The following is a 17,988-nucleotide window of genomic DNA, read 5'->3' as shown; positions in this document are numbered from 1 at the left end:
ATAACTGATCAAGACAGCCAGTGTGGTGTAGTAGTTTGAATGTTGAATTACAACTCTGGAGATCAGGGTTCAACTCCCAACTTGGCCATAAAATCCATTGGGTAACCTTGGCCAAGTCACACCCTCTCAGCTTCAGGGGAAGGCAATGGCAAACCTCTTCTGAACAAATCTTGCCAAGAAAACCCCATCATAGGTTCACCTTAGGGTCACCATAAGTTGGAAACAACTTAAAGGTACACAAAACAACAAAAACCCAACCTCAGCCATCTCCTGATGATGTTCTATATCATCTTGTCCTGATGCCTTCCAGATATGCTGGACTGCAACTCCCATAATCTCTGAGCATTAGCTCATGGGCACCAGCTAAGGGAGCCTGCATTGCACAGATGCTGATGCTTACTTTGTCTGTTTATCAAGACTATGTCTGAGGGAGGGTTTCCTACTGTCCCACCCAATGGATAGTCCCCTGTTTCCCTTGTCTCTTTTCAGATATTGGCCCTATGGATCAGATGGTTGTCAGATTCATGGATTCCATGGGTTTTTAACAGCACTGAATAGCATTAGTTCAGCAGCTGCAGTTGCCTGGGACCGACATCATCAATATTGCACTAGTAAGAGTTCCTACCTAGTTTGCTGTTTTTAAATATTGATGCTTACCAATGAGATCTGGCTTGGTACACAAAGATGAGAATGACTGTAGAAGTACAGAATAAAATATGATATGGGAACATGACAAAAAAGTTTAAGATGTTTAATTAATCTTTTTGTATTCATGCTGGAAAGTGGTACATTGGTCCAAAAGCTGCCTTATTTCAGAACTTTAGTTCATTTTATTTAGTATTGTCTGTATTGAACCAATACATAGAATTAGGGTGTGCCCCTTCCAATCCTACCTAGAAATGCTGAGGAATGCAGCTGGGAGCTTCAAACCACATTATGCATGTTCTGTTCCACCAGGTCATAGCTCATATTTAGCACTTTTAGCATGGCTCATATTTAACACTATTAAGGCCCATTTACTTCAATGGGAGAATTTACAATGTGTTTTTCAATGGAAATTGAAAACAATGGAACTTGATTGTGCCTTTTGTGTGTTGTGCCAGATCTAAAAGACTACCCAATCATACCAAGACTTAAGGACAAACTCGGAGAGGTCACTATTTCATTTCCCAATAAGGAAGTATATTATTACATTGCATTATGTTTATTTTTAAGGAAAAGAACTGCAGCCCTTTGTGGAGTAATGATAACTTTTAGTTACTTTTGTAGTTGTGGGGATGTGGGCCCCACTAAATGGTGGAGGAGGACTATCATAGAGTTCAAGCACCTGCTCATGAACACTAATCATAATCATAATTTAGAGCCAGCATGGTGTAGTGGTGTGAGTGCTGGATACCACAATTTGCTTCCCTGCTTAGCCATCGAAACCCACTGGATGACCTTGGGAAAGTCGTATACACACAGTCCCAGAAAATTACTTGATACAGCTTGAAGGCACACAAAGACAACATTTACAGTTGACCCTCCATATCAGCAGGCTAGCCATCGACAGGCTGGAGCATCAACAAATAGCCCCACCACATTATTTTCAATAATGGCACATGCATGCAGCCACACTAATGCAGTCACGCACATGTTGTGGGTCAATAGAGAATTATGAGGCTTGAGGTCCCACAATTTTGGGTATTGGCACCAGGGTCCAGAATGGAACTCGCATGTGTACAGAAGGCCAACTGCATTTATATCTCACTTTTCCTCCAAATTAGGACTCAAAGTGGTTCATAGTTTTTTTAAAAAAAATACAATTAAAAATATACAAAAAGAGAGCATTAAAACAAGTCAACTTCAATAAAAGAATAAAATACAATTTTAAAAGATAAGGGTAGCAAGGAGGGAAATGGAAGGAGTGTGTATTTTGTACTCTAGGCCATTCAGGCCTTTTTATATTAAAAAAGACTAATAATTAACTATCTTGGTTATATTTGAGAAACAGGAAAGGAATTAGTTATTATTTCAGAAAATTAATAGTGGTAATGAACTATGTGGAAACCTTAGAATGCACTGGATGGTATCCTGTTAGATAGTTGTTTCCTTGCAAACTGATTTCAAGTCATGTAGAGATGAATTGTAACACTGTGTAATGCTTGCATTCTCAGCAGAGGAACAAAGGCCAGCTACGTTTCCAGACCATTGAACAAATGAAGCCAACAATATGGTCATTGCAGCATTGGCCCCACTGCATCATGGGCATCAGAAGCTACATCCATACTGCAGAAATAATCTGGTTTGACCCCATTTTAACTGCCATGGCTCAATGCTATGGAATTTTGGGAACTATAATTTGTTGTTCCCAGAATTCCTTAGGAATTAGCCATGGCAGTTAAAATGGTGTCAAACCAGATTATTTCTTTGGTGCGGATGCAGCCAGAGTGCTATGGGACTCATTCTGCAATGGGCACCAGAGTGCTATGGGACTCATTGCAAAATGGGGGCTAGCATTGCACAGCAGGTTGCTATGCAAGGCTCCCTGATATGCACTCTTGCAATTCCCTAGAAGAGTAGTATGTCCTGTCAAGGATGTAGCTATGACATTGTAAAGTTACGAATCATAGCCTCTGATGCAGGATCTCAACAACTATGTTTAAAATAAATTTCTAATATCTATCTACTAGTTATAACGTTTGTTATACAGTCTACCTACAGTCTATCCTGGCATCTCCACTTTAAAAAAAAAAAAGTCAGCTAGAGGAGGAAAGAGCCAGATCAAGATTCTTATGTGTAAAAAACAGGGTGTTTTAACCTTTTTGCATGGCCATTGTTAGAATTACCTCCTCCTTCACCTGCTATTGACAATAGGAGGACTCCATCATAGGAGCCAAATGGAAGAGCCATGTAATGCATCTCTCCCCACTCAAAAAAGAGCCAACAAAAATAGGGACTGACAGATCTCAAAGAGGCATCCCACTGTCTTAGATAATATATTCAACTGACCCATAAATTAGCCACAACAGCTCTTGCTTCACATGCTTCCTCTGCCCCATAAGTAGGGACTGAACTGAGTTGGCAAGAAACAACACAAAGCATCTGAGAAATGTTGTAAGAATTACTCAACCTGGTATTAGCAAAGCTAATTCACTGAGCCCATGTTTATGCAGTGCCATTCACCAATAAATTCTGTAGCAAAAACCTAGTTCAAACTGCAGCTGCTGGGGGTGCATGTAACCTACAGTTACATATTGTCTTCCCTTGATGTTTGGGACCAGGAAATCTAACCCTCTGGACCTCTTCACCTACTTAAATTGTGCACCAGGAAGAAGCTTAAGGACTTAGAAGCAGAGCTCAGAAAAGTTACTTCCAGCAATTTCTGAGAGATGTGACCATAAAAAAAAAAATTCTGAGCTCTGCTTGCAAGTTTGGTTATAAGTTTTTTATCTCTGCAGCTTCAAAGAGGCCCACTAACATATGGATCATTACTAGAGTGAAAATGGTTAGATCCTACTCCCAAGCATGTCATGATCCTACTCCAGATCAGACCCACCTCAATGGTTGCTTTTTCTAACACACAAAGATATCAAGTATCCTTATGTACAAAATTCTCACATCATATATTTTTGGATCTAGCAAGCAAGCAAGTACAGCTTGGCATTAGCAGCTATTCCTTTGATCCATGTGGTATATATTTCAAAGTCTTCTCTTAAGCCCTTCCATTGGCTCTGCATTGGTACACTGAAAGTGTAATGATGATTCCTTCAAATGAGGATGGGAAACTTGAAGAGGAACCCAAGGGCTCTATAGCCATCTTGGCCTACTTCAGCCCCACCTAGCACAACCAGTGCTAAAGAATTGTTAAAGTCTTGGTCCAAAAATCTGAAGCTCTTATGGTGCCCCAGCCCTGTTTTAAACATTACCCTTCTTATCTCAGAGCCCCTTTTCTGTGAAAGACTACAGAATGATCTATAAGCAACCTAACCGTGTGAGTAGGATCAGATCACTGAGTTCTTTCCCACTTGTTTCTCTCAGACAAAGTGGCTCCCCAGTACTTATGGAAAACAGCTAAAGTCATCCTATCCATTCAGGCACTAACAGTTTTTCCTTTTGCTTTTTGCTTTTCTTTTTCTTTTTAAAAGAAAAAGCAACAGTAGTGCTTTCACTGAAGCAAAGCTGCTTTAGCAGCTTGTGACCCAAGATTATTTCAATATAAGAAATGTACAGTCATTAGTGTGTGTTTTTTCCTGGAAACTGCTGACTGTTTTCAAATATTTATCATTTTTGTATACCTACCCTCATGGTAAGGTCAAACCCACGGATAATTATTGCCAAGCAGCTGAAGATCAGACTGCACAAGTGTAGAAGTACTCCTGACACTAAGTTCCATCCTGCTCTCATGCTTTCAATTATTTTCCCCAGAGCTTGCACAAGTTTATTTTTCAAACAATAAGTTCCACAATTACACATGTCCATGCTGCCTGGGGTATCGTGGTATCTCTGATTCAAAAAAGAAACTTACAATAAGCTCTTCTTCCCACACAATAGTCAGTTATCACCCTCACTAGGACCCGGAGCAATGGATGCAAGCTGCAGGAAAAGAGATTCCACCTCAACATTAGGAGGAACTTCCTGACAGTAAGGGCTGTTCGACAGTGGAACAAACTCCCTCGGAGTATAGTGGAGTCTCCCTCCTTGGAGGTCTTCAAACGGAGGCTGGATGGCTATCTGTCGGGGATGCTTTGATTGTGATTTCCTGCATGGCAGCGGGTTGGACTGGATGGCCCTTGCGGTCTCTTCCAACTCTATGATTCTATGATTCTATGATTCTCACTGGCCTTTTACAGGGAAAGGTCTTTTCCTCCTCTAATTTTCTGTTCCTAAATATTTTTGCATCTATACATAGGGTTCCCCAAAGTTGATAAATGCTTTCCTTTTATTGAAGCTTTTCTGGCTATAATGTGTACTGACACTCAGACAACTGGTTATTGATATATATGATAATCTTGACTATTGTGGGAAATAATAAGAACGTCTGATACAATGATGTTGCAGAGTGTACTGGAAATACCAGTGTACTGGGATTGGCTCTAGATGTTTGCTTACTGGGGTGAAAGACATGATGTCCTCCCCAGCTTCTCCATCCCAAATGAAGAAGCAAACTGGACACAATACACAAGATGACAGAATAACCTCCAAGATTTCATGGATGGAAACCATGACATCTTGTGGCCAGATAACACTGGAGTGTGATCAAGATGGCAAAAATTATTAATGGGGAAGAACATGCAAGCTCACAGAAGCAAAAGCAATTTGCTTTTGCCTGATCCAACTGGAAAGGGCAAGGGTTTACCCCTCCTCTCTTCTCCTCTCCTCTCCTCTCCTCTCTTCTGAGTCAACTGAGTGCAAACTACATTTGCATTCCTAGACTCTAGGATCTATTAGTCATTACTAGGAGGCAGTAGTGTCACTGTGGGGTGCAGAGGGTTCAGGCTGCACCAGGTGACACCCGAGAAGAGGGTGACATCTAGTCAGCCCCCCATACCATCCCTATGCTCCTTCTCTCATGCACACTATTCAATCTCCCCACGTGCTGCCCTGTACCCCCCCCCATGTGCACAGTTCCATGTCTCCCATGCACTCTGTCCCCCACATGTAGTCCGGTCCTTTTCCTGATGAGGAAAAGGACAGGATTGCACATGACGGATGGAGTGCATGCAGCACATAAAGCAATCTGTGCAGGGGGGCACAAAGCAGCACGTGAGGAGATTGAGCAGCATAGGCAGGGGTCAAATACCCCATGCAGGAATGCTGCTGCCTCCAGATCCCATCATTTTCCAGCACAGGGACAGGAAGCGCGCACCGTCCAATGGAAGCCCTGCCCCTAGAACTCACCAGAAGCCCTACCCACCAGAAGCCCCCAGAACTCCCACAACTGGAAGTCCCACCTTCTGAAAGCCTCACCCCCACAAGTCCCCCCCCCCCCACGTACACTGGGTGACACTCAGTGCGGAAATGCTGCTCATAGGTGGGGGCATTTTCTATCTCCCCAAAAATAGAATGGGGGTGTTAGGACCACAAAAACAGCTTGGTTGGCTGCATATAGACTGTAAGGCAAACTCTTCCCACCCCTGTCATTGACCAGTGGTCCTGAAGGAGGACAGTGTTGTAATCTCTACATTAAAATGGATTCAGCTGGCGGTCATGAATGTATATAATAAGAGCCAAGTAGCTGTTCCAAATACCTAGCTGGAGTTATTGTGAAGCACTCCTTATTGGGGTTTACATCCAAATATTAGCTATACCTCAAATAATTTCTCTTTTTTTCTCTCTCCTCCCAGCATACACTTTAAACAGGAAACTCCTAGTTAAACAGAAATTTCACAAGTACCCATTCTCTTCTCTAAGCAATAATTACATACCCTATAGAAATCCCTAGTCATTCCAAATTGCATGGATATATCCTTCCCATTTCCCTTTTTTGTTCATTCTGCTTCCAACTTTAGAGGATGTTTCTCTCATTTGCAGGAAGTAAGCTGCAGTGGGGTTCTGTGATCTCCATGGCAATATTTCTATGGCTTTTTTCTGCCTTTTGGGCTGCAATGCCGCTGCTGGGTTGGGGCGAATATGATTATGAGCCTCTGAGAACCTGCTGTACATTGGACTATACAAAAGGAGACAGGTGAGGGAAATCTGGCGTAACAGGGGCTGGGGTTTTGAGGCGGAAGGGATCAGAAGAGAGGGATGATCTGGGCACCTGCATAGGTTAGATTCAGATCCTCTGTGGACCAGATTAAGCCCACAAGCCAAAGGTTACCTACCTCTGAGCTAGAATACTTTTTTTTATTTACACATATATTATATCCTATATCAAAAATCTCCAGGGCAGATCATGGATACCCAGCAACTATTTTTAAAAAAATTGTTAAAATTGTTTATTCATTACATATGATGTAATGATGCCTTTTAGGGTTGCCAGGATGAAAACTGCAAAAGACTCCTCTAACTGTAATGGTTGTGTAGAAGAGTGAATTTCAGCATGTGTTGCTTGTCATGCACCTAGATAACCAGCAAGTGTGAGTATTCTCTGGGTCCCCCTTCCTTTTCCTGCCTGAGCTGGACAGGACCTCTGGAGGTCACTTTTTGTCTGAAGAACTCATTGCCACCACTCAATGACTGACTCCTTCCACTTTAGCAACACACTGGGACATTGCTGGGAATTCCACTGGCACTTCTCTTGCCAACTGTAGAGAAGAACAGGGCCAAACCAAGGCACATGGAAAGAAGTGCAGGAGAGATAGAGTGCTTTAAAAGAAAAAAGTTTTATTCTAAGTAAGGAAATTCTATAGCAAAAGGTTATCTCTTACATGAAGAACCATCTTGTCCTCCAGCCTAGGAAAGAAAGAGAGAGAGAGAGGGAGAAACCAACATGCATTATCACACAAACACACACACATTTCAGCTGTTCTGGGAACAGCTAGAAGCTGGAACCACACTGACTATGATTTCATCCTGTGACCTAGGAAAGAAAAGTTAGACAGACATGTAGCACACAACACTACAAGTTAACTGTACTGTCACACATCACACATGTAAAACAGATCACCAAATTTTGTCCTTGATTGTCAGTCCAGCATTACTGATGTGTTGGAAAACAATCGCATAATGATCCAGTTGTTCTTCTTAGTGGTCTTTCAGGGGGAAAGCCCCAGGATATTCACAGGAGCCAGATGGAATGAGCCTTCTGTGGTGAGAAGTTTTTCAACCATGCCTGTGGTCTAGGTGACCTGTATCTATCACAAATACGGACTACTTAACAGTTCAGGAGACCATCTTCCATATAGCTTGTAGACTCTGGTCTCCTTTCTGCTCTTTCTGGAACTGTTGAAACTCCAGTGGAACCAGCTGCTTGTCCTGGAGTGAAGGACTTGCTTGAGACTCTTGCTGCATCGTGATGGAAAGTGATATCTGCTCAGGTGCAGAAACAATCCTTGCTGGTGTCTGAAGTTGTTCCTCCTTTCCTCTGGGCACATCAACAAGCATCTTCCCAGTCTCTGTTCCCATGGCCAGTGCTGGCACTGGAATACGTTGCTGTTTCTTCTCTGGGTCGTTCTAGAGTCTTCATTGGTAGTGTTTCTTCTTCTGTGTGTTAGCCTCTTGTTGCAGTTCAGTGATGGTGTCATGCCATTGACTCTACTCATTACCACCACAGTCTTTCCTGTGTGTTATCTGGGAAGAAGGCTCTGATCAAATTGAGGGACTCCCATTTTTCACAGCGACATTTGCTGATTTTCCCTCTTGTCCACAACCATTAAATGTATAGGATCTTTCTTCAGTTTTCATTCTGGCAACCCTAATTAGTGTTTTTGTTTGTTGTTATTTGCCAAGGAAGCACAACCAGGCCTTCTACAAGACAGTGGCAGAAAGGACCAGGTAGCACCTTGCTTCTGTGCCTCTGTGGCTGGCATGTCATAACATGAGAGCCTTTAGGACTGAAGGGTGGGGTATAAATACCATAAATTATTATTATTATTATTATTATTATTATTATTATTATTATTCTGCTAATTCCATGGGAGATCCTAAATTAGCCTTTTGCTAATGCTATTGTAGAGAAGTCTGTGGTTGCCACACTGGGAGATGCCACTGTTTTGTAGTACAGTCCTTTGCTTTCTACTTTGCTCATATCACCTCTCTTCTTGTGGCCCAGAAACTAAAGTGCCCCCACCCTGTACTAACTCAACAATCTTTCTCTGCCACCACCACCCCCAGCATACAGACAAATGGGCAAAACTTCTGAAAGTTACAGTATTACCCAGAATGGTAGTCTTTAAGCCATTTTGCTAAATCTAATTCAGTGTATTATTTCTATTATGAGGAGTGGTTTTTTTCCATGTCAAACATATACAGTTACTACACAGAATAATGCATCTCTATATCTCTTTGCTCCTTAGAAACTATATCACATACCTTATTCCTCTGGCCCTTTTCAATTTTGTGATACCAGTTTTCATCATGCTAACAGCCTACCAATCTATTGATCACAAATTCAAGAAAACTGGACAGTTGAAGGTAAGAAAACCCTCCAAAGCAAATTCTTTTAGAGTTTCTGAGCAAAGCTTTGAATGCTACTACCTTGCCTGTTCGTGAAGGAATCTCAGAGAGCTTGGTTGTATATTATGCTGAAATAAGACAATGTGACTTACATCATTTGTCATCATTTTTAAAAATACACACAGCTTGAAGAGAACATGAATTTAAACTGAGAGGAGAAAGAACTGGTCAATCATGTACTCTGTACCAGATCTCATTTTGTTAGGGAGATTATTGATTTAGAGTGATGAGCCTCCCACAACCCAAGAGGCAGTAGAAGGTGAATGTTTGAACACAAGAGAATTCAGGCCTGTTACAGACAAGCCAAAATAAAGCTGCTTCGAGTCACTTTGGAGGTATGGTATTTCAATTATGCATGTGTCCTAAGAGTCCAAAAGCCGCACCAAAGCCACACTCCAGTTCTAAGGACTGGAGTGCAGCTTTGGTGCAGCTTTTGGACTCTTAGGACGCATGCATCATTGAAATACCATACCTCCAAAGTGACTCGAAGCAGCTTTATTTTGGCCTGTCTGTAACAAGCCTCAGACTACCCTGGAAAGGACTCAGATGGGGAAACTGACACTCTCCTACTTTTCGGCTCCATTCCCACTAGCCCTTTTGCCCTGGGTAGATCTGGGCAGAGCCGGTAATCCCCATACTGAATCTCTCTGGAAAGAAGTTCCCACTACCTTTACCCCGATCAAACCTCCCCAGTTCAGTTTACCCCACTGATGTTGATACCTCACAAAAGTAGCAATTTAAGATGGAGCCTCCCTGTTGTCAGTCAAATGAATTGCATATTCACTTCTGCTGTCGTCAATGGTGATGTGTCATGTATCTGCTGCAGCCATTCGTCAACAGCATGGGTGTTTTGCCTTCTCCTTTTTTAAAACAAATTTAGTGGGAACGTTCGCATATTCTGTAAATGTGTGCAATTTAAAAAAAAAAAAAAACAAACAAACACCAGCATCCCAGCAAAAAGTGACATGGGGAAAACTGGAAGTTCATCCCAGGGTCAGGGTCAATGCAGATGTGATGGTGGGGAGCCTGGCCTCCTTCTCCTCCTCTTCCTCCCTCCGGCTGTGACTTGCCTAGAGCGTGTGCCTTGAACTGGTACAGTGCTCCATTTCCTCCTCCTTCCCCTGCTGTCTCTCTTCCTTATCCAGGCCTGGGGTCTCCTTGCTCTGGCCCCACTTCAGCTCTAGGAGGAGGGAGGGAGAGAGGAGAGCAGCTAGCAAGAGATCCCCAGAGGACCTTCCTGACTCCTCTCCCTCCCTCTCCATTGCTTTCTTCCCCCTCCTGGAGCTGAATCAGGGCCAGACCAAGGAGGAGGGGAGGGAAAACGGAGGCCCGGGCAAGGAAGAGAGCCGGCAAGGGGGGTGGAAACGGAGTGCCACCGCACCGTGCCACACTGGTTCAAGGCACACACTCTGGCCAAGTCACACTCTCTCAGCTGGAGGAAGGAGGAGGCAGAGGAGGACTCAGGAGCGCTCTGGCCAGGCTCCCTGCCAATGAGGCTACCAAGGGCAGATGAGAGCCGGGAGCCTGGAGAGGGAGCTGAGGGGTTCAGGAGCCCCAAGACAGCCACCATTCCCTCCCTGGAGCATGGGAGGGGGGTAACTTGTGGAAGAACAAGCGAAAGGGAAATGTAGCACAAGCATTCACACATTTCTATCAGTTTGCTGAAAGGAAAACATATGTAGCACAAGCATACACATTATCAGTGTAGCACAGGCATTCACATAATCTGTCACAAAATAAAAATTATACACACAAAAAATGCTGCTTGCAAAGCAACCGGTGTGAGAGGGGAGGCATGTTCTGCCCACTGCCTACTCTCTGACCTTTATCCCTCCCCCTGATCATGACTGGGTACAAGTTCACATTTGCTGGGACCCAGGAACAAACTGGTTTTCCAAAAAGAAATGGGAAAAACCTCACTTTCGGAAAACCCATGCTGAGAGGGATTCTTTGAAAACAAATAAAAATCAACAAAAAATGTAGCAAAGGTGGGATTTCCTTTTCCTAAATCTTACTGGCTAAGGGAGCCAGTGTGGCATAGTGGTTTGAATGTGGGACTATGACTCCAGAGATCAGGGTTTGATTCTCCCCTTAGCTATTGAACCCACAGGGTGACCTTGGACAAATCAAATGCTCTCGGCCTCAGGAGAAAGCAATGACAAACCTCCTCTGAACATATCTTGCCAAGAAAAATCTGTGATAGGATTGCCATAAGTCAGAAATTACTTGAAGGCATGCAACAACAACAAAGGAGATTTCCAGATGGGCAAAAGGGATGGGAGCATAGCAGGATGTTCCTGTCAGAATCGCGCAATTGGGCAAAGATTTTCAGATGTTGTGTGATGCCGCAATAAACTCGTTGTTATCCTGGGAATAAAGTTTTACAACTGCTTTTTATGCACGGGAAAGTCCCATGAATGAAAAGCAGCCGAAAAACTCATCTTTGTTCACGGAATAATAATGGGATTATCGCAACATTGCACAACGTCATCTGAAAATCTTCACCGAATTGCACGACACTGAAGGGAGCATCCCACTCTGCTCTTATCCCTTTTGCCCATCTGAAAAAGTCCAAAATGTTGTATCCCTCCCCCCAAAAAACCCCCAAAGATTTGATGATTGTATCTTTCCTGACATTTTATATGAATTATAAATAGGATACTAACCTATTCTTTATTTTTATTTTTCCAGTTTAACACTGGTTTGCCAGTGAAATCTTTGGTCATTTGCTGGGGACCTTACTCACTTTTATGCTTCTATGCTGCAGTTGAAAGTGTGGCTTTCATCTCACCCAAAATCTTAATGGTATGTAAAAATAGTCTGATGTAGTACTCTTCCTGTCCTTTGCGTTCTCAAAAAAAAAAAAAGCTTTCCCCCCTTCCCCCAAACTTCACTTCTGTTTTTCTGCCTCCTTCTAGCAGTATTTTAGAATGTCTTTTGGCGGCATTTGTCAGCTTACTTTTTTATTCTAAAGCAGCCAAAGGAGCTAGGAGCTTTCTTTCTATCTCTTCATTGCTCTTCAGCCTCACTAGCTGCCCACACTTTCCAATCTGATTAAGCCCCATTGGAGAAATCACTTCATACTATCATCCCCTATACTTTTATTGAAGTGTGGCAAGCTGGAGACTGCAGACCACTGGAGACATGATTCAACGGTGAAAGAAGAAAGGCTCATGAGCAGCCATCAGCTACTTCATAACTATGTTAAGCACAAAAACCAAACACCCTGTCAGCAAAGAACTTCATCAAAAAAAATTCCACTTTTAAATTTGTTTCAGAGGAAAGTTCTTTTCTGTCAAATTGAACAAGATTACTTTTTTAAAAAAAGTGGAAGATGAATTTTGTTCCAACACCAGTCATAGTCAGGAGTGTTAGTAACATTCATTTCACTCACTTTAATGCTAACCTGCCTACCTTGCAGTTTCTGAACAAATATACAAAAGCAAAACTCAATTATCCTTCATGATTCACATTTTGCTCAATATTATGTCCCACAAAAGGATAAAAAGATGATATACATTTACAAACTTGGGACCTCCAATGCTGTTGGACTACAGTTCCCAGCATTCCGAACCACTGGTCATGTTGGCTAGGGTTTTCCTTGAGTTGAAGCCCAATAACATCTGAGTACTTTAGGTTGGGAATCATTCAGAGAAAATCATTACAAAGAAGATTAGAGAGAAAATTTAAAAAATCATATATTGTGGGAAACTGTTCCCAAAAACTGTGTAAATTGGATATATGACCGTGCTGGTCTGGGATCATGGAAAGTGTAGTCCAACACTTCTAAATTATTATTATTATTATTATTATTATTATTATTAACCTTTATTTATAAAGCGCTGTAAATTTACACAGCGCTGTACATACAATCTTTTTAATTGGACGGTTCCCTGCCCTCAGGCTTACAATCTGAAAAGACACGACACAAAGGGAGTGGTGGTGGGGAAGAGGCCTTTCTAGTAGGATAATACATATAAAATACATAGCAAAACAGGAAATGATTCAATAAAACAGGCAACAAGAGAACATCAAATAGCAAGTGACAATTATGCCACTTGCATAAAGGGTACCATGTTTGGGGATTCTATTTTAAATGAAGGGTTGTTGTTTACACTGAAAATAAAGTAGTTCAACTGGCCTTTTAATTGTGATTCAGCTCATGTAGGGCAATGGGCAAAGCCAATATTGCTGGCTTATGCTGGCCAAATGGCTGTAATAAAGTTATTATTATTATTATTATTATTATTATTATTATTATTATTATTATTGCTGGCTTATCAGACCATGCTCATTTAGGAATGTGACTCATATTAAAAAAAAACAGTTGCAGGTCAGAATGACATCCAAACCTAATGCATTTCATTCTTTGCTGAAATTCTCACTGTGGAAGCATGAGCCTTTACTAATCTTATGCTAACAAATGTACTTCCTAACAGATTCCTGCTGTAATTGCCAAGACTTCACCAGCAGTGAATGCCTTAATCTATGCCCTAGGGAATGAAAACTACCGAGGGGGAATATGGCAATTCCTCACAGGACAGAAGATCGAGAAAGCTGAAGTTGATAACAAAACTAAGTAACTTGTGGCAACATTCAGCTAAGAGCCTCTTCGCACATGACATTCATTAATTTTAGTTGTGTCTGGGGGTTTTTCTGTGTACACTTTAAAAGATAACATGTGAATGGGTATTTTTAATGGTGATATCTTACAGATGCATTTAGCATACAACTGGCATTGAGCGCAGCTTCCTACAGAGTGTGCACACAGTATTGAATTCAGGTTTGTTGCTGTGTAATGGGTGAAATAGCTCTCAATTAAGTCAGGCATAACACAGCCAAAAGCAACCAGTAGCAGAAAGCATGTGCATTTTCTGTAACTTAATTGATTGTGGTTCCACACTGGAAACATTTTTTCCCTTTGCATTGTCTGCCAGCAATTACTGTAGTGTTGAAAGGATGCCATGCAGATATAACCGTTGCAGTTATCTTTCAACCTGTCATGTGTTATTTGTCAAATGAGCTGCCTCCACCCTCTGTGAGCCCATGTCAGACTCATTTTCTATGTCACCGCAAATAAATTGGAACTTGTGAAGCGCCTTTGGCAGGAGGAGGGTAGACAAATTGGGCAAATGTCAGAAAACAAACGGTAGAAAATGAAACACCAAGGGACTCCAGTAAGGACTGATAGAAAGGATTTCTATTTGATGTGTACATATGGTATTTCTGGGTTATTGAGAGATTAAAGGAGTTATCCAGTATTGTTATGCCATATGCTTGTGTCTGTGTTTTCTATTTGCATAAATGGATGTTTGTTAAAGCAGGAATTTCTCTCTGAGACATGCTGCTCCTTGGTGTGTACCATTTATTTCCACTGACATCTGATGCTGAACTGGATATTTCAGAAGCCAACACCATCAAATAAGTGTATATTATATCATGTCTTACACAGATTTAAGATGTCTCAGTCTAGTAGTCTCCCTGAAGATTTTACTATTTTAATGAAGTCTGATGCTGTACTAAGCCACTTTGTTTTCATGTTTTCAAGCTGGTGTCAGATGTTGGGAGATATGTCACCCATCACCTCAGGTCTTTCCCACAGCTTGGTAATATTCCTTTTGGGGGTTACAGAGCTGCAGGATTCTGAGCTAAGTGAAGATGAGTCAAGTGAAGATTTGCTGTTCATACTGTGGACAGTATGGAAAGCCTATGATGCAGATTATATCACTGTGGTCCAGCAGATAGTAATCATGTCACTAAGGAGTTTAGCATACAGCTAAAAAAAGCAATTTACTGCTGACAAATTCAGTTCTAATTCGGGATGTATTGTGATATTATCACATATGTTTTGCCACTGATGCCACCGACCGGGTGAATCCCGGGTAACATCCAGCTAGAATCCAAGCTCAGCCATCCGATTTGTAAAGCCAGGAGCTTCCTGGTTTTGAAAAGAGACCGGCTGAGCTTAGATTCTAGCTGAACATTACCTGGAATTCACAACAACACCTGAAGATCCACACAATTGCCACTCCTAGTGTATAAGCATGAGGTCTTAAACCTATGGCTAGGCTATACCATTTCAGACAGGTGGACCTGACATAGGAATTGATGGAATTCTTTTCTCTTGGGTTTTTTATTATTATTATTATTATTATTATTATTATTATATCTTAAGCTTAGTTCTTCTCAAACTGTAGCAATTTTCTCAATCTTAAATTCAGTTCATCTTGAGCTTTCAGGGCTAAAGCAAATGTTAGTCCCAACTAGAGTAAATCCATTGAAATGAATGGGCCTTGGTAATCACAAATCACACTAATTTCAAAGAAGTTATTCTAGTTTGGATTAACATTGAATTTATCCCTGGTAACTTTTTTAAAGTGGAAGTTAATTTGGAAAGTTATATGCATCATTGTACAACTATGCATTTTATGCAAGGTGGGCTAAAATATTCTAAGTAGTTTGCCTAAAATAGCATTTTTTAACATTCTTTTTCATTAGTATACCCATTTTGAATGTAATTTTCATATGCGTATTTTGGTTGGAAAATTCACTTGCAAATGCAGACAAGTGTAAATATAAAAGGAAAGTGAATTTCTATCTGCATAGCAGTTCAAAAGTGTGAGACTGAAATGTAAAAATTTCTAGCCCATCTCTAAACTGGCATGTTTGAATACCCTTCCATCCAAAAGGAAAATCTTTCCAGAATGAAAACCAGAATATAACCTGTCCATGCAGTGAGTACAACATATGAACAGCAGAGAGAAGGGTTCTGCCTTGGCCTTCTCTGTCCCATCCTAGTTTTCCAACTGAAGAGAGTTGTTTGTAAGATTTGCACACACACTCACACACACACAAGCTTGCCACCACACCAAGAACTAGGCCACAGTCTCTCAGGCTGCAGGTCATGAGAGGCCTATGAAGTTGGCTTTGCAATGGGATTAATAATAGAAAATGGAGGGAAACTAATCCTGTTGGGGACACTATTACTGCCTTGCCATGCTAGAGTGGGTGGGAGGAAGTAAAGAGAAAAGCAGCCCATGGTTGCTGTATCTCAAAATGGGGTGGAGGGAATCTCCGTAGCCGATGAGGAATTGTATAAATGTAAATACGATTAAAGCCATGTAGTCAAGGGTCAGCATAAAACAACGCTTTCTTTATCTCCCCCCCCCCCCTATACTTTAAGCCTCTTATATATTCAGAAAAGGATTAGGAGGACAATACACAGAATGGCTCAGTAGACGTACAGCAGCCAATTCAAAACAAGAACATACAGGATTATAAACTGAGACTGACCAGCTCTGAGTCCTGAATCTGTATTGTGTCTTTGGATCAGGAATAATGTCAGGGGAGGGATTACATGTTTATTAAATTCAATAGGTATCATTACCCAGGAAGCCAGAGAAGTATGTACTCACCTTTAATCAGAAAACCATTTTGGAGGAGTGAATGCTTCTGGGAATGTAACAGTAAAGAATCTCCTGTCTACATAAGGCTAAGTTATTTTCTGATATAATTATGTTTAGAAAGATAAGTACATTGGTAGATCATTTTCCTATAATGTTTACAACATGTCTCGCTTGTTCATACCTATTGAGAAAAGCCCCTGTGAATATTCTGTGCATGGAGACATGGACTCTCCAAATATGGATTTCCCCTCCTAGAATACCCAGCCAACATGGCTAACAGTAAGAGATTATGGGAGTTGTAGTCTGAAACATATAACAGAATACTATTTCTTTGAGCAAAATCATATCACTAGAATAAGATTTCAATTAAGAGTGGAATGCTGAAAGTGTAAGACTATTTTACCCTTGTGGAATATTTGGCTGAGAAAGCCCTACCTCATATCCTCATATCCTCACCAGCTCACCAGTATGGCATATCATTCTTTGTTCAGGCAGTTTTGAAGGAGAGGACATAGAATTGGCTCTAGGCTTACTCATGCTTAGATTCATTGAAAACAATGAGACTTCATTCCATCATGGCTCACTGGATATCAGTCTGTCTAAGCATGATTATGCTGAATCCAAGTCTTTTCTTCTTCTTATGCAGATATGGAGGTAACTGTAATTTCCATTCCCTTTGAAATCAGTGTTTAATTAAAATAAAAGCCAATTCATGTTGCTCCTCAACATTTTGCTTCTTGGGAAATGGTACTTGTCTAAGAGAGTGAGTAACAATATAATATGTATATCCTCACTTCCCAGAGCATCATATTTTTCTAAGTGCAACACTATCAACTTGAGTTTCCTTTTGACCACTGAGATTTTCTTTTAAGCACTATGAAGTGGCTGTCTCAAGCCGGAGATGTTGAGGGGTAAGGAGCAGTGATGCAGTGTTGAAGGGCAGAGCTGTGTGTAATTCATGGCCTGCCCTTTACCTCTTAAGGTAGCCTATTGTCCTTGACTGTAATGAAGGATGCTGTTCCATCACATATGTTGAAAGAAATTTTTAATTATCAATGCCATCTTATGTGCCAATGTTTATTCCATACATGGTTGCCAATGTATTGGAGAGGCCCTGGAGAACATGGGAGACTTACGATGTGCTTGTAATGTTTATTTTTTATACAAATATGCATCAGCGTGGTTGTTATACTGACTGGTGGGTTCTGGGAGCTGCATGAACAGCTTTTCTAAGCACTGAATACAGAAAAAGACTCTAGCAGTGGAAGAGGAGCAGACCAATGGGAAAGAGTATTTGACAGTTCATTCAAGGAGCCTTTTTTCCTGAAACCAATTTTGAAGCCCATACAGCCCCTCTATTGGGACTGCAAAATCATTTCCTGCATATGTTATAACTTTCAAGCCCTGTTCATTAACATTGACCTGCTTTCTTGAGGTAACTTGTAATGCACCGAGAGGATTTGACCAATTTAGAAACTGTGTG

General features: G+C 41.3%; 1 protein-coding gene across 2 annotated transcripts in view; it reads left to right on the top strand.

Moving 5' to 3' along the window:
- Positions 1 to 14,364, top strand: part of LOC149318883 (RPE-retinal G protein-coupled receptor-like) — a 33,608-nt gene extending 19,244 nt beyond the window's left edge. For both annotated transcript variants that reach the window (XM_089507907.1, XM_089507908.1), the window contains exons 3-7: positions 490 to 611; positions 6,514 to 6,667; positions 8,940 to 9,057; positions 11,791 to 11,904; positions 13,539 to 14,364. In XM_089507907.1, coding sequence (XP_089364033.1) covers positions 490 to 611; positions 6,514 to 6,667; positions 8,940 to 9,057; positions 11,791 to 11,904; positions 13,539 to 13,682 — 652 coding nt within the window. In that variant the 3' untranslated portion in view covers positions 13,683 to 14,364. The remainder of the gene's footprint in view (positions 1 to 489; positions 612 to 6,513; positions 6,668 to 8,939; positions 9,058 to 11,790; positions 11,905 to 13,538) is intronic.
- Positions 14,365 to 17,988: the final 3,624 nt, after the last annotated feature.

This window comes from Sceloporus occidentalis, unplaced genomic scaffold (assembly GCF_023333645.1).
Source record: "Sceloporus occidentalis isolate IW3139 unplaced genomic scaffold, rSceOcc1.0.p SCAF_2, whole genome shotgun sequence".
NCBI lineage: Eukaryota > Metazoa > Chordata > Lepidosauria > Squamata > Phrynosomatidae > Sceloporus > Sceloporus occidentalis.
Note: the sequence above shows the minus strand (reverse complement) of the source record. Positions and strands in the feature narration are given on the sequence as shown.